General features: G+C 36.5%; 2 protein-coding genes across 2 annotated transcripts in view; one reads left to right on the top strand and one right to left on the bottom strand.

Moving 5' to 3' along the window:
- The window catches only part of LOC125226317, a 92,515-nt gene that overhangs the window by 52,266 nt on the left and 23,229 nt on the right, over window positions 1-17,020 (bottom strand). The window lies entirely within an intron of this gene.
- LOC125233651 lies at window positions 492-5,786 on the top strand. Its single transcript, XM_048139723.1, has one exon. The coding sequence runs from the start codon at window positions 492-494 to the stop codon at window positions 5,784-5,786; it is 5,295 nt and encodes a 1,764-aa protein (XP_047995680.1).

The raw sequence follows: 17,020 nt of genomic DNA, 5'->3' as shown, positions 1-17,020 counted from the left end.
TCACATTTAGAGTAGATGAGTTTACAAAGTGGTCCATACGAACCGGGATAAATATAGTGAATTAGTGGTGAAAAACAAACAATCGCAGTGAAATAAGAACAGTTTAGAGAGATTATAGACGTCACGCATCGAACATTCGAGAAGAAAACAAAAGTCAAATGAACAAAAGTGAGAAAACAAAATACGAACTATAGTGAGAAAAATACGTGTAATACAAGTAAATGAACAATAATTCGAGGTTTTAGTGCATAAATACGATAAAAAACTGTGTAAACTACCGCGAGGACAATAATTTGAAGAAATTTCGTCATATTTTCGTAAAAAACGATCCGCGCGTCAGTGTAAACAATGGACATAAAGTAGTGAAAATACATCGCGATTCGTAATAATTGGAAGAAAAAGTGTGAATTTCCGAACATTTCGTGTTTTCGAAGAACAAGACCGAAGATTCTAGATATTTCGTCGCAAGATTTTACTACATAACCTACAAAATGGATACATACGTATCGGAACAAGAAACTACTTACGACTTAATACGGAAGATAGGAATAAACTTCAAAAAGCAAGGAAAAACACGCATTACGAAAGGCTACGTACAAGCAAGAATCGACACACTTAACGAGTATTGGCAGAAATTCCAGACAAACCATTTCCAAATTGTTAAATATGCAACGAGCGCTCAAAGAAAAGAACATGTTTATTTCGTCAACGACATTTATTCTGTTGGAGAAGAAGAGTATTTTATGATAAAAGGAGAATTGTCAGATACTATTGATCTGTTCAACAAATCTACCGCTGTGAGAGAGAACCCGCAACCGCATCCGCAGAATAACACGTCAGATGTAAACAAGCAATCTACGCAAGATGTAAAACTTCCCAAAGTAATACTGCCCCAATTCTCGGGAAATTATGAAGAATGGACATCTTTTCGAGACCTATATACGTCACTCGTTCACAACAAACCATCTTTGAGCAAGGTACAAAAACTTCATTATTTGAAATCAAGTGTCACTGGTGAAGCTGAACAATTATTGAAACATCTACAAATAACCGAGAAAAACTACGATGTCGCATGGGAAACTTTAGACAAGAGGTACAACAACAAACGCATGATAGTGAATACAATCTTGAATAGATTTATGAATCAGAAGAGAGTATACAACGGCACTTCCAAATCTATTAGAGAACTTCTCGATACTACTCAAGAATGTCTGAACAGTCTTAAAAACAACGACGTGAAGATAAACGAGTGGGATACAATTGTTATTCACATTATTCTCAACAAATTGGATGAAGAGACACGCAAACAGTGGGAAGAGGAGATAAGCACGCTACCTGTACAAGAGTTGCCGAAACTTGAGAAGTTAACAACCTTCTTAGACACACGTTTCAGAGTGTTAGAAATGATTCCGTCGACAACTTATTCGAAGGACAGAGAGAGAGCTATCGTGAGACAAAGATCCTTTCTAACAAGCCCCGCTACAACTACAGTACAATGTTCCTACTGCAAGCAAGACCATTTGAACTATCTATGCAAAGAATTTGCAAATTTAGATGTCAACAATAGAGTTCAACACGTCCAAAAGGAGAGACTATGCTTCAAATGCTTGTCATCAAAACATAATGTGAAAAACTGTAAATCCAAAGTATCCTGTCATCATTGCCAAAGAAGACATCATTCTTTACTTCATTTTGAGAATCAAACCGCTGAAGAGAGAGAGAACAATCAACAATCCACGTCGAAAGCACCCGCATCCAATTCAAACTATACCATGAGAGAAGAGTCTACCACTAAAACTTCAGAAACACCAAAACTGAGAAATTATCTTATCACTCAGAGTCATACTGCACTAATGGCTACCGCACTAGTAAATATCAAGACCGGCCATGGTATGCAAGTACTACGAGCACTCATTGATCCCTGTTCTCAAGAGTCATTCATAAGTGAAGCAACTGTTAGAAAACTACAACTTCGAAGAAAAACAGTTGATGGATTAATTACCGGAGTGGGTAACATGTCAACTACAATCAAATCCGCTACAAACATAGAGATTTACTCAAGATTCGACAACAACTTCAAAGCTGACTGCACAGCCTACATTGTTGAAGATGTCACTGACATAATGCCAGAAGTCCCGATCAATCCACAGAAATGGAGTCATCTGCAACACCTGTCACTGGCAGATCCAACTTATCATACACCAAGCAACATTGATTTACTACTTGGAGTTCATATCTACTCAGACATCTTAATGAATGGAGTGATTAAAGGAGAACCAGGTACTCCCATAGCACAACAAACACGCTTGGGATATATACTGTCAGGAGGTCATTTGACAAACAACCGCACAAGAGAATTCAAAACCATGCATCTGAACATAACTTTAGAGGAGATGGTAGAAAAATTTTGGGAGACAGAGAGATTAGAGTCAGAGGAAAACGACACTCTCACCCCACAAGAACTTAGAGCTGAGAAAATATATCAAGAAACTGTAACTAGAGATGTTGATGGAAGATACATTGTGGCACTTCCCTTTAAAAGCGACAAACCTATTTTACCTGAGAATTCGAGAGAAATTGCACTGAGAAGATTCATGAGCACTAAGAGAAGATTAGAAGCAAACAAAAAATTGAGAGAAGCCTACAACGAGGTCATGAGAGAGTACATAACACTTCAACATATGGAATTGATCGAACGAGATGAGTCTGTTAAAGAAACTGACAAACAAGTATATTTGTCACATCACCCTGTGATCCGTGAAGATAGAGAAACTACCAAGTATCGCATAGTCTATGACGCTTCATGCAAAGGAAGCAACGGAGTGAGCCTCAACTCAGAACTGCTAGTTGGTCCGTCACTTCTGGGAGATCTTCGAGACATTCTTATGAGATGGAGAACACACAAAGTCTGTTTTGTGGCTGATGTCATCAAAATGTATCGCCAGATCCTTGTAAGAAGAGAAGACACAGACTTTCAGAGAATACTTTGGAGATTCAGCCCTGATGAAGACATAAGAGAATACAGAATGCTAACAGTCACATTTGGAACAGCATGTGCGCCATTTTTAGCTATCAAAACCTTGAGACAAATAGCAATTGATGAGGCAAACACAGAAGAATATGCCCAAGCTCGAGAGATTATCAACCACTCTTTCTACATGGACGATGTACTGTCAGGGGGAGATACAGAAGAAACTGCAATAGAAGCAAAACGTCAATTAACAGAAGTACTAAGAAGAGGAGGTTTTGAACTACAAAAATGGTCTTCAAATAGCAAAAAATTCATCAATACAGTCGAAACAGAGAAGAGAGCAAAGAAATGTGAGATAGACATCAACAAAAAAGAGACAATCAAAACCTTAGGAATAACATGGAACTCAAACGAAGATACTCTCTTAGTAACTAACAAAATTAACACTTTATCTGAACAACGAGTAACTAAGAGAAACGTCTTAACTGTCATAGCTTCCTTGTTTGATCCAATGGGTTGGCTAGCACCATCTGTAGTCATGGGAAAGATATTTCTACAGAAGATTTGGTCAAGAGGATTATCATGGGATACAGAACTACCAGAAGACTTAAAGACAGAGTGGAAAACCTTTTGCAATGGTATAGAGCACCTGTCACAAATTAAACTTGAGAGATGGATTGGAACAACCAACCACAGTGAGTTAATAGAACTACATGGCTTCGCTGATGCATCAATGTCAGCCTATGCAGCAGTAGTCTACAGCAGAGTAATACAACCAGATGGAGAAGTCAAAGTGTCACTTATCATGGCAAAGACAAAAATCTCACCGATGAAAAAACAACTTACTTTGCCCCGTCTAGAATTGAGTGCAGCGCTACTACTGAGTCAACTGCTGAAACATGTTGCTACAGCTATGAAGATCCAGAACAAAAATACATACGCATATTCAGATTCAAAAGTAACTTTAGCTTGGATTCTCGGAGACCCGCTGAAATGGACAACATTTGTGAAGAACCGAGTCATTGAAATCAACAATAACATAAATACTACATGGTCATACGTGAATACTAAAGAAAATCCTGCAGATCCAGCGTCGAGAGGAGTCACACCTGAGAAATTGAAAGAACATACCTTATGGTTTCAAGGTCCAACATTCTTACAACAAAGAGAATGGAAAAGAGAATCTTGTGAAGTAGAAGATACAGATCAAGAAACGAGAAAGTCTATCAAATGTGCTACTACTACAGTGTTAGAGAAGAAAGAAGAATTCATACTCACAATTTCAAAGAGATATTCATCATTGAGAAGACTCATTTCAGTCATAGCTTACTGTCAAAGATGGCTGATGTTCAAAAACAAAGATGTAAAAGAAAACTTACCTCAGTATGTAACTCATGATGAGCGAGAAAAAGCACTTACTACATGTATCAAGCTTTCACAGCAACTTGAATTTCCAGAAGAAATCGAAGCTTTGAGAAATCGTCAACCACTTAAGAAAAGAAGTCGAATACTGTCACTTACACCCTTTCTTGATGAAAAAGAAGTACTCAGAGTTGGAGGAAGATTGAAACATGCAGATTTAGAGTTCCTGAGCAAACATCCTGTCATTCTGTCTAAGAACAATGTACTGCTACCACTTTTACTCGATGACGCACACAAGAAGACATTGCATGGAGGCCCGCAACTTATGACAATATACTTGAGAGGAAGATACTGGCTGATTGACGCAGGAAATACTATCAAGAAGTATGTTAGAAACTGCTTTCCTTGCGCTAAACAAAAAGCGAAAACTGTAACTCAACTGATGGGCGATTTACCTGAAATAAGAGTTAAGCCATCAAGAGCATTTCTTACTACAGGTGTAGATTTCGCAGGTCCAGTCAACGTGCGCATGAGCCCTGGACGAGGAACGAAAACGTTCAAAGCATACATATGTATTTTCATCTGCATGGTAACTAAAGCTATACACATAGAATGTGTGAGTAACATGACAATGGAAGCGTTCATGGCTGCATTTCGAAGATTTACATCACGAAGAGGATTCGTCAAAGAGATGTGGAGCGACCACGGTACTAATTTCATTGCATCGAGCAAAGAAATACTAGAGACTTGGAGACTTGGCAAATCAACGATCCCAGTTGAACTAGCAGCCTTACTAGACACTGAAGGTACCAAGTGGAAGTTCATCCCTCCTGGATCACCAAATCACGGGGGATTATGGGAAGCGGGGGTGAAGAGTTCGAAATTCCATCTAAAGAGAACCCTCGGAGATACTACACCTACCTTCGAAGAATTATCAACGCTTCTGAACCAGATCGAAGCTTGTCTTAACTCGAGACCCTTATCACCGCTGAGCGATCATCCTGATGACCTAGAGCCGTTGACACCAGCACACTTTCTTGTCGGAGAACCATTAGTCACAATACCAGAGAGAGATTTGACTCAACATAAAGCAAACTCCCTATCGAGATGGCAAAATATGCAAAGAATGTTACAGATATTTTGGCGAAAATGGCAAACAGAATTTCTTACAAGATTACAAGAGAGACCTAAGTGGAAAATTAGACAACAAGAGTTCAACGTCGGAGATTTAGTGTTAATCAAAGACTATAGATTACCTCCTAGTAAATGGCTACTAGGTAGAGTGTTACTGAAACATCCTGGAAAAGATAATGTTACGCGAGTCTACGACGTCCGCACAGCAACTGGAGTGTTAACTAGATCGATTTCGAAGCTGTGCCCACTACCAGATGTTGAAAGAAAGGATTCTGCTGTTCTTCAGGCGGGAGAATGTCGTGGCCAGCAAGAAGATTGACCATAGAGAATCGATATAGCTGTCACATTTTTGAATTGCTGTCAACTGAAGCTTACATTATGAAGACAGAAGTCTAGATTTTTTATTTTTGCAATATATTTCAATGAATTAACATGTATACGTTTTAACTAAGATTCTTATCAATAAATAAGAGTTATTGCATTACGGCGTCTCAGTTCTTATATTCACATTTAGAGTAGATGAGTTTACACGGTCTATTTGATCCTACTTGAATAAATGAATTTTTATCTTATCTTTATCTTATCTGTATATTTTGCCATTTATCGAAACTATTCATGATTTATGATCACTGACCAATTATGCTAAGTATAGTATCTATAGACGCACATTTGGCGCACACTCAGAGCAGCGTTGGGCAGCATTTTGTGTCGCTGCTGCAAGTGATGAGTACGTCATAACATAACCTAAAAATTAACCAAATTATTGATTTTCAATCAGTCTGCTTTTGCTTTGAAAACATTAGGAATGAAATAGATAGAAATATTCCTGGCTTCAAAATGTTAGAAAACATTGAAACGATCATTAATATCTATTCAAATAGTGCATGCGTAAAGTTTTACTATATTTTATTTATTATTTTAATTAGTTGTCTGATTTCCAGTATAAAAACGTACCAGTAGTTTTTGCTTAGCCCGTGCAAAATAAGCTGTGTTTAACTGGTCAGTGAAACATTAGCTTATTATATTTATATACAGGTTTTGTGCAATAAGCATTGTATTCCTAAATTATATAATTTATATACGACGACCGGTCTGGCCTAGCGCGTAGTGATCCTGCCTGCTACGCCGCGGTCTCGGGTTCGATACCCGGTAAGGGCATTTATTTGTGTGATGAGTGGTATTTGTTCCTGAGTCATGGATGTTTTCTATGCATATAAGTATTTGTATAACATATATATCGTTGTCTCAGTACCTGTAACACAAGCCATCTTGAGCTTACCGTGGGACTCAGTCAATCTGTGTAAGAATGTCCTATAATATTTTTTTTATTTACATTAAATAACTATGAATAAACGCACCATAAAAAGGCGGGGAATATATATACATTCAACAAAAACTTTGATTTTAATTAGGTAGATAGGTTATTTAATAAATCACGTTGAGAATTTACCTATCCGTGTATTTACGAGTACTTATCGGAGATTACTAGTATGAAATCTCATCGCTCATGGTAATTCCACTAGGTGCTAAATAATGTTATTCAGGGTACTTAGCGCTAATTCGGCTGTCAAGGTAATTTAGTGTTGAGATCGATGAGGCCTTTAAGTTGGGTAGAAGAATTAGTGAATCAAATTTTCCCATTCAAATAAAGGTTTTATATACCTAGTGATTGACGTCAACGTACCATGTTGATTTTCCTAAAATAAATCACGCAGGAAAATATCGTGTTCATTGAGAAGACGGCATTCCCTTAGGATGACGTTCAACGTGGGTTCCTAGTTAGAGGTTATAAGGCCCATTCTGAATGTTAGTTGTCTCATATAAAGACATGGACTAGAAGCTCAAGTAGCGGCCGTGTTCGAACAAGGTACAACCTTTTATTGAGCAACAGAATCTTGGGAATGTGTGTAAACATACCTACATATTTTACTCTTGATTGATTGTGTGCTTTTATTATTGTATGGAATGATTTTGTTAGTGTGCTAGTGAATAGTTTTATTGTTGGCCTTCCTAGTCTTGTTTTTTCAAAGCACTATTTTTTGGCTATAGCTGAATATGTCCTAATATTTACATTTTAGTACGTAGCATCGGGACTATCGAGAGTAAAACGAAATCACTTTATTTTGATACCATCTACGAATTATACTTAAAAAGATTGTAAGATGTGATTACCTATAAATTGACAAACATCTAACTTTAAATGAATGAATGTTTTAAAAATGTTTAAATGAAAATCCTAATAAAAAAATCTTTTAACATATTTCCAACTTATTGAGTACGGTTAGATAGAGATTTTGGAGACATTGAAAGCTCTCCAGGTACATCAAGTATGCGCAACCTAATGGGGCCGTAGGTTGGCACATAAACAATCGGGTTTAATCTTAAATGAGCTGCGAATGCAAACAACCGTCGAGTTTGCGATTTTGAGTTTATACATGCAATGACTTCGCAATTTGTTGCTGGCTCTCAAATTTGAATATAAGTGTTATTTAATTAGATAAAAATAAACTAAACTTTTGACTACAACGTAAAAGGCAATTGAACATTGTCTATTTATAAAAAATCGTTCATGTCGTTTTTGAAATAAGTATTTTTTATATCAAACTAAAATTATCGCGGCGTAGCAAATAATTGATGTTGACATGACAAATCAAAAGCATAAATAGTATTTAATGAATGAAATGCATATTTATTTTACCAATAAATTACTGTATCACTGTAGCTATAAATAAGTGCTAATATAATGAATGACAGACATACACAGACGGAATCTCAAGTTATTTGACGTTTCTTATTAAATCACGCTCACTTAGCCTGATGACTGCTGTCTCCGACCACCCCTACAATCGCACTGAGAGCCTCCCAGAGTGCAGGCATATCCATTACGACTGACTGACTAATCAAGTAACTTCCTACTAAGTCACTTATCCTAATTTGCGGTGCAGTCAGTACTAAGGATAGTTTAAACTAGGTCATGAACGGTATTAGAAAATGTGCTACTAACAAGTGCTACTACAATTTGTAATGTATTAGTAGCCGATTTAAGAGGCAAGTATTTTTCTATAGTAGAAGCTGTGTAAGTAGGTATATTTTTCAAGACAGTACTATAGTTTTTAGGAAAATGTGTGTTAGACAATATCGAAGTGAGCCTGAATTCAAGGGAGTCGAATAACACAAGGCTGTGTCAAATCTATTCCTGCTCTGGGTATCTCAACATATTTAAACATTCTCTTTTTTCTCTGAGACTGAAGCTCCAGGGAAATAACTGTTATAAATAGGGAAAGTCGGAATGTGGTACAGTTTAGGCTGACAATTTATTACGGAGCGGCTTTTCCTTCAGTCTCATTATGTGTTGCTAGGAGTACCTGCTGAAGTGTTCTTGGTTTTTCCCTCCTTCAATTGAACTTCTGTTTTAGCTTTTGAGGTCGGTAGATGATTCTATAAAAATGCGCATTAATAAAAATAATTGGCATTTTGAGCTCGAAAAGTAAAACTTTTTTGAGTTTGACTTCGCTTCAATGAATTATACTCTAATATTTCGACGATTATTTCGACGACGAGTCAGTAATAAATATTGAAAGATTTAATTATTCTGTGATTTCTTAGATATACGCTAAAGAAACAAGGCATTTTGCAGGAATTTATCTGTCAGAGCTGAACGTGATATTTTTTGTTTAAAACTATTCACTTTTAACTGGGTGGGTGTTTTAACTCACAGATTAGATCCATAACTAATTCAAAATGAATATAAAATCCGAATACGCCAACCTTTTCGGAACAAAATCTAATGACATTTGTAACTCACCCCCAGTGTGTTTACTAATGCAATAAAAGCTTACATTAAATCACTAGAATATTTTATGAACCCGCAAATGCCGCACTAATGGGCACCGTTTTATTTAAGCTCGGCGGGCGTTTGCAGCGCAGTTGATGGCTTAATCCATTTACGGTGCAGAGCCTGTTTACCTGAGCCCTCGTTGACAACGCGTCCGCAACATGCGACGGCCTATACAATTCTAATAGATTGGGTTGGGACCTCATAGATACAATTACATTAGATATTCAAGAGAGAATTGTACCCGTACAAGGTGTTGAATAAAAAAAATTGCAGATTAGGTAACATCTTTTCACTTTAAAGTTTTGAAGGCTTGTACGAGTTTGATAGGTTTATTTTGTATGTACTTATTTAGTTAGGTTTTGATTCTTCTAAAATTGTATTTTTTTTGCGATGAAATGCGTATTCTAGCACATTCAGCGTCCCATGACGGATTATCTGTCAGTAGGCGCATTTCGCTACATATACACACCCATTTTACTATGTTATCGGCTACGCTCGTAGCGCGTAGCACGTGTTGGCATTGAATATTCTAGAAAAATAAAAAATAAAAAATTAAGTAGTTTGAGTACCAATCTATTTTTATTTTTCAAATCTTGTTATCAGAACATACACATAAATCTTTGGTAACTAGAAACTTTTTTTATACAAGTACCTATACATTATTGAAATATTGCAAGGCACGCACTTCAGTTGTTTTCGGTAGTATTTGTGATTCGGCAGGCGTATTGACTCGTTTGCATTCAACAATGGAGCCTAGTTGATTGCACCGCCCGCAGACGAATGTGTTTTCCAGGGAGTTTCAAAACATCACTGAGTTTTCCATTCTTGAAAATGCTCTAACAATGTTTATAGTTTTAGTTAAATGAAACGTTATATTGTACGTTATGAAGCCGAAATATTTGCCCTGAATTATCTACAAACGTAACGGTATTCAATCGATCAATTTAACATTATTCTTATCATTGTGGCGTGGCGTGTTGACTGAAACAAAAAATGTAATGTGATATAAGGTACAGTGGGCCAAATCTCGACTGGGGGGCAACTGTAACTAATCCATTTTTTCAATTATTACACTATGATGTTGAGTTCTACATGTATCCACTGAACACGCTTACCATATTATAACCAATAGAGTCTCCACCTCTATTTAATAATGCAAACGTTGTAAAACATGGAAAAAAATGGACCAGTTACATTTGTCCCCTAGTTGAGATTTGCTTCGCTGTACCTTAAGGAAAAATGAAGGAAATCCAGGAATAAAAAAAAATAATGGTATTAGACTGTACTCGTAGGCTTCCTGAACGTTTTACAGTAAATACTACGCATTAATTATACAAATCGATCATCAGTATGTATGATCACACACTAGTCCCAATTACTATCCCGAGGACTCCGAGGAGCCATTATTTTTATTTCACTTTTTCCACTTCCCAACCCATCTATTTCTACTTGCAAATGTTTCAGGAAAGTCGCAGCAAACGCATATAAGTTGTGGTACTCGTACCGTGCAGGCAACATTCAGCTTTTGCCGTTCATGCACGTAATGTGGGTACATTATTACACGGACGCGAGAGTCATCCCTGTTATTTTGTTTCTGCGGCACGGCAAGTGAATAAGCTAAAATATTGGGTGAGGCTCGGCAGCCGCAGCGGCATATGTTCCATTAACCTTTCCATGAAAACACGCGGTTCAAAATTTTATTGAGTAGTTTCATTTCTAAAACAATTTTCAACTTCACATATACGAGGTATTAGAAGAAAGGTATTCAGCTGCGAACATCAACTACTCCTGACCTGCTTCTATAAGCGAGTCTATTGCAAAATCGATTTTCCTAATTTAGTTTCTAATTAAAATAGTGACTTGGTAAAAATCCTAATTCAAGTATGTATTATGAATTTCAATGGGAACTAAACGGGGTCAAACATACCTGACCCGCCAACAACACCACCCGTGGGAAAACCCCGCGTTCCTGCACGTGGCTACTTATACCTCTAATAGGGGCAATAAAAATAAATGGAGGGGAACCTTTGAGGGCACCTTCTTCGCGAGAAGTGCTATATAGGGCATACGTAAACCAAGTCTTATTGATTCCGTGGCAGAATACACATTATTCGAGCCTACTTTGCCGCCTGCCTTGAATATAGGCGAACTCATTCTTATGTTACCGGAGATCCCTTTGAAATTGAAAAGAGTGTCGAATGCCAAGCCTTTCTGGCGCTCGGAAAACTCACCGTTGCTGGGGGGTTTTTATTGTAATGATAAGTATTATGCTAAATTCAAGTATTGAATTACCATTACAATACATCTAATATGCCGGTAGTATTGAATGTACTAACATTAAACTGAAATAAATGTCATATACAAAGAAAAAATGACCAAGGCCTCCAAGTGTCCGATGCTGGACACTTGGAGGCCTTGGTCATTTTTTCTTTGTATATGACATTTATTTCAGTTTATAGTTAAATAATAGTAGTGTGTCTACTAAAAAACACAAATTAAAATATTTCCTATGAAATAATTTAATTTGGTCTTAGAGTGTACTAACATTGTTTTTATTTAGCTTATTTGTACTCAAGGAGTTTAATTATAGGTAACCCGACTTATAATATCGTTTATAATTATTTTATTGAAGTACTAGCTTTTGCCCGCGGCTTCGCTCGCGTTAGAAAGAGACAAAAAGTAGCCTATGTCACTCTCCGTTCCTTCAACTATCTCCTCTTAAAAAATCACGCCAATTCGTCGCTCCGTTTTGCCGTGAAAGACGGACAAACAAACAGACACACACACACTTTCCCATTTATAATATTAGTATGGATAAAGCAGCGTTGAATGTAGGTACATAGGCTGTGTAGTTTAAAACTCACCACTTACAATAGACACGGTGTCACATACTAATTAATACTTATATTTAAAATACTAATTATTAGAAAATATTATTCCAACTGAGATTTTAAAAATAATCTTATCCAAGTATTATTTCGATAGATGGTCAAAGGAGGATAAATTAAATAGTACATTAGGATACAAGTGCAAAAAACCGGCCAAGAGCGTGTCGGGCCACGCTCAGTGTAGGGTTCCGTAGTTTTCCGTATTTTTCTCAAAAACTACTGAACCTATCAAGTTCAAAACAATTTTCCTAGAAAGTCTTTATAAAGTTCTACTTTTGTGATTTTTTTCATATTTTTTAAACATATGGTTCAAAAGTTAGAGGGGGGGGACGCACTTTTTTTCCTTTAGGAGCGATTATTTCCGAAAATATTAATATTATCAAAAAACGATCTTAGTAAACCCTTATTCATTTTCAAATACCTATCCAAAAATATATCACACGTTGGGGTTAGAATGAAAAAAATATCAGCCCCCACTTTACATGTAGGGGGGGTACCCTAATAAAACATTTTTTTCCATTTTTTATTTTTGCACTTTGTTGGCGCGATTGATATACATATTGGTACCAAATTTCAGCTTTCTAGTGCTTACGGTTACTGAGATTATCCGCGGACGGACGGACGGACGGACGGACGGACAGACAGACATGGCGAAACTATAAGGGTTCCTAGTTGACTACGGAACCCTAAAAAGGAAGTTCGAAACGAGTGGCGATTTTTCAGTACAGATGGTGTTTTTTTACGCACTAGTGCGAGAAGTGGTTCATTATATGTCAGGTCGAAACTTCGGATGGCTATATGTACTGAAAAACGTCGTACGATACACGTGCGAAAAGGAAAGTCAAAACTCGTGTCGATTTAAAACACTCCCTTCGGTCGTGTTTTAATTTATCGCCACTAGTTTCGAACTTCCTTTTTTACGCACTTGTATCGTAATGTACTATTTCTTGCTCATAGTGTAAGTCCGTTTTCACATTATCCTATCCGATATCGGATGTCGGAAAGATTTCAATGGAAAAAATATAAGATGGCGCCTGTAACGTATGGGATATCGGTCCCACCTCCGATACCGGATCGGATAATGTGAAAACGCACTTACTATAATAAATCACTAAGGTTAAACTATTTTGAAAGGTTTATAAAACATTTTTCCCCTCACTAGCTCGGAAACACGTGTTTTGTCCTTTAATACCAGCGGGTAAAAACGCATTTTATCCACTAGTGGGTAAAGTAATTTGACCTTGAATAAAGTAAAATTAACTGCTTTAAAATTGATAAAAGTAGGTGAATCTAGTAATTAAGATGATTTACCACCTGTGGAACTACTGGAAGCAATGATAAACGCATTTGTTTGCGTTTTAGTTTCCTCGCTATAGTGAGGGGAAAAGTTTTGTGTTACTCGCTTCGCTCGTGGTTCAACTATAGAATCCTTTCACTTGCTCGTTTTTCAATTCCACACTCAGCGTTAAAATACAACTTTGCCGTTGTATAACAAATAACTATTATAATTACCTAATCGAAATCAGAATTATCAATAACGTGATATATTTTTGTCACCTTGATATAATTCAAACAAAGGATCCAGCTAATTAAATTCTCGTGCTGGCAACTAATTCAATAACACGAATGGCATCCATGCACCGGATAGCTGGAACATTGCGAACATAGTCTCCTGGGTTGAATTAATCTTAGAGACGCTGCCTTTACCCTCCGATAGATTGCATATCCATGTGTGTGCGTAACAAGATATATGTAGATAACAATTGGGAATCTGAGTGTGCAGTCAAAGGTAGACGTAGATTCTCGTACCTTCTCCTTTATGATTTCTAGAACATTCAAACAGGCGTCGCCTCGCCTTCAAGGGCTTAGCCCTATGTCAAAAAATAGGCCTACCTATATGGTCGAACTAGTATAATTACATTATTTTAGCTTCTGTATTTACTTATTATACAAGTTTACGATCATATTCCAGTCTAAAATAGTTGGTTTTTAACTCCTATTCAACTAAAACTTAGTCTAGACATTGGATCTTGTGTAGGTAGAGTTAGTTGTAAATAAGTTGTTAGGTAACTTGTGATCTGAGCTGGTAGAATATAGGAAATGCCTACTAGGTACTCAGGCTTGGAATATTGTCCCTGATTTGGTGGTTTGGTTCCAGATCCTAGAAGTGGTAAACTTGATCTTGATAGATTAATGAATAGTTGAATTATTATCTCTTATTAGTGAACTTCCTGTTGAAGTATGGATTAAACAATTTTGATTTTTTCTGTACCGTATAGTTTTTGCCATTCGAAAAGACTGATGCCATAGACACTATATGAATTTATTTACTGCATATTAATATGTTAATTTTTAAGATTAATTTAATCTAATTTAATTATAATAAGTTTTTAAATAATGTAATGCTCACTGTATGGACTTTGGTCTGAAATAAAGTTTTTTTTTTTATATATTTATTGACAGTAGAAAAGGCTCTGAATTATTAAAAATAGTTCGTTAGAAACAGGTTTACCTGATGTAGCCGTTGAACAATAATGTACAAACTCAAAATATAACTAAATCAGAAGTGTATAAGATTACATTCACATAATATAATTTATTTCGTAAGAACCCTTTTGTATCCAAAAAAGGTGATTCCTTTTTAAAAATTGTACTTTATCCAACTACAAATTGTACTTTACACTTTAATCTGTCCACCTCTCTCACAATATTGCTGCCAAGGGTCACGTCAAAGCTATCAGTAGCGGCGTATAGTCAATCTATAGGTAGCCATACGAGTAATGGCTCATTTTATTGCTATTTCCTGAAATATATAATGAAGATTGAAGACATTAAGGCACTGTAAATTTATATATAGCAGGTATAACCATTTCAGCCCGTTATTTATGGTTATAACAATGTGCTTTATATTAGGTGCCTTAACAAATTTCGCTAGCCTTTCATGTAATTAAAGTCGAGCCTCCCGCTAATTGGCGGCAAGGTCAAAATAATTAAGAATAGGTACTATTATTGTAGCTTTACATTTTTCATTGTATATTCCTTCCTAGGGGTCAGTATTAATAGGTCTATTTTTAACCCCCGACGCAAAAACGACAGGGTGTTATAAGTTTGACGTGTCTGTTTGTCTGTTTTTCTGTCTGTCTGTTTGTGTGTGTGTCTGTCTGTCCGTGGCATTGTAGCTCCCGAACGGAATGAACCGATTCAGATTTAGTTTTTTTTTGTTTGGAAGCTGAAATAGTCGGGAGTATTTCATGAAGATCGGTCCAGTATGTCGGCAGTTTTTTCAAAATTTTAATTTAAGTTACATTATTCCATGCTATATAATACTTTGTGACACAATATACAAGTAGGTCAGACAACAATAAAAAAATTACAGCACATTAAGCACAATCTCAACTTGCATTATACGTAGTACGTAATAAATACCTGTTAACGATATTCAGACTCGAATTAGGAAACTAAACTCGTTGAAAATTGAGCTCGTTATACTGACACACGTTGTAAAGTTTCAATTTAATGCATGAATGTCATAAATGCATGCGATGCAAGTTGGCGAAAACTGTTCTTATAATAACCTGCCTGAAGTTGTACCGCTGGGTTTACACCCGTACTGCAGTAAAACTAAGTGTCTATATAATATAGGACTTGGAGAAGTTTTTGGCAGCTTAGATATCCCTCGGCTTACGTAAAACTAAATTTGGAATTGAAGCAATTAACATTATTGTCACAGATATTATTGCTGAGAGGATTCGTAACTTGTGCAAATAACAACGAAAATACACGTAACATACCTAAGTACCTAAACAATTTGTAAGACGGGGTGAAGTGGATCTGGGAAGACTGTTTAACGTGATACAAGGTACTGTTTTTGTTGCTACGCAGCTACGGTCTTACCTAGTCAATCCTAGCTATTTTAAGGAAGAGTATTTTTGGTTGGTATTATTTTTAAACAGCTGTCTTTTTAAACAACTCGCCACTCAAGATTTCTTTTGTTACACGCGACAGAGTAAAGGTAAGGTGAGGAGAAGAAGAGTGAAAGCATTCGAATATGCAAATGATCACAAAGTTTCTCATAAAAGTCTCTATTATTTTCGACATCGGACTATAAAAAAATAATAGATATGTACCTGTCTACCTAATATATCTATAGTAGTACCTAGTCTTAGAATTTGCCTACCATAGGTAGCGATTTCACACGAAGACAGCCCATTTGTGCCTGATATGGAGCATTATCGAATCGCTATTCAGTTGAAGCAGGTCGTTTGGAGTCTGCGGAAATTACGTCGTTGTACCTTCCTCAACTAAGATCGCTCGAGATAAATGATCCTCAGCACCAGCTTTCTGGGGTTAAATCCGATTTGACGGGCAAATCTCTTGTTCATTTTTGTGAGATAAATGGTTTGCCACGAATAGAATCTTGATTGGGGATTTCGAGTAGAAACGCAAACTGCGGGCCGATTTTTGAGTCTCACGCGTTCGAATTCAGAAAATTGTCACTGAAAATAATAAGCAAGTCACCGTTTTCAACAGGTATTTTAGTGACAAAATCCCGTATGCGAGATTCAAAAATCGCCCTCCGGGACTAAAATTCGTATCAGTAAGAAGTTATAATGGTTTCTTTAAACATTGAGTAATAAAGGTAATTTGTGTACTGTGTAGCGCTTCAATTCGAGGAATGTCCCTTCAAGGCAAGTTAATAAACAACAAACACATACTTACCTACATTACAGGTGTATATGTTATATGAATACGATCTACATTTTAAAACTTTCTGTTAGTGCCAAAACAAAATAAAATCATAAGTATCAAGTACGCTCATTACAATAT

This window comes from Leguminivora glycinivorella, chromosome 1 (genome assembly GCF_023078275.1).
Source record: "Leguminivora glycinivorella isolate SPB_JAAS2020 chromosome 1, LegGlyc_1.1, whole genome shotgun sequence".
NCBI lineage: Eukaryota > Metazoa > Arthropoda > Insecta > Lepidoptera > Tortricidae > Leguminivora > Leguminivora glycinivorella.
The sequence above is the reverse complement of the archived record's forward strand: the minus strand, read 5'-3'. Positions and strand labels throughout refer to the sequence as shown.

Coding starts and splice junctions, on each gene's coding strand:
- LOC125233651 (XM_048139723.1), top strand. CDS start 492: ATGGATACATACGTATCGGAACAAGAAACTACTTACGACTTAATACGG.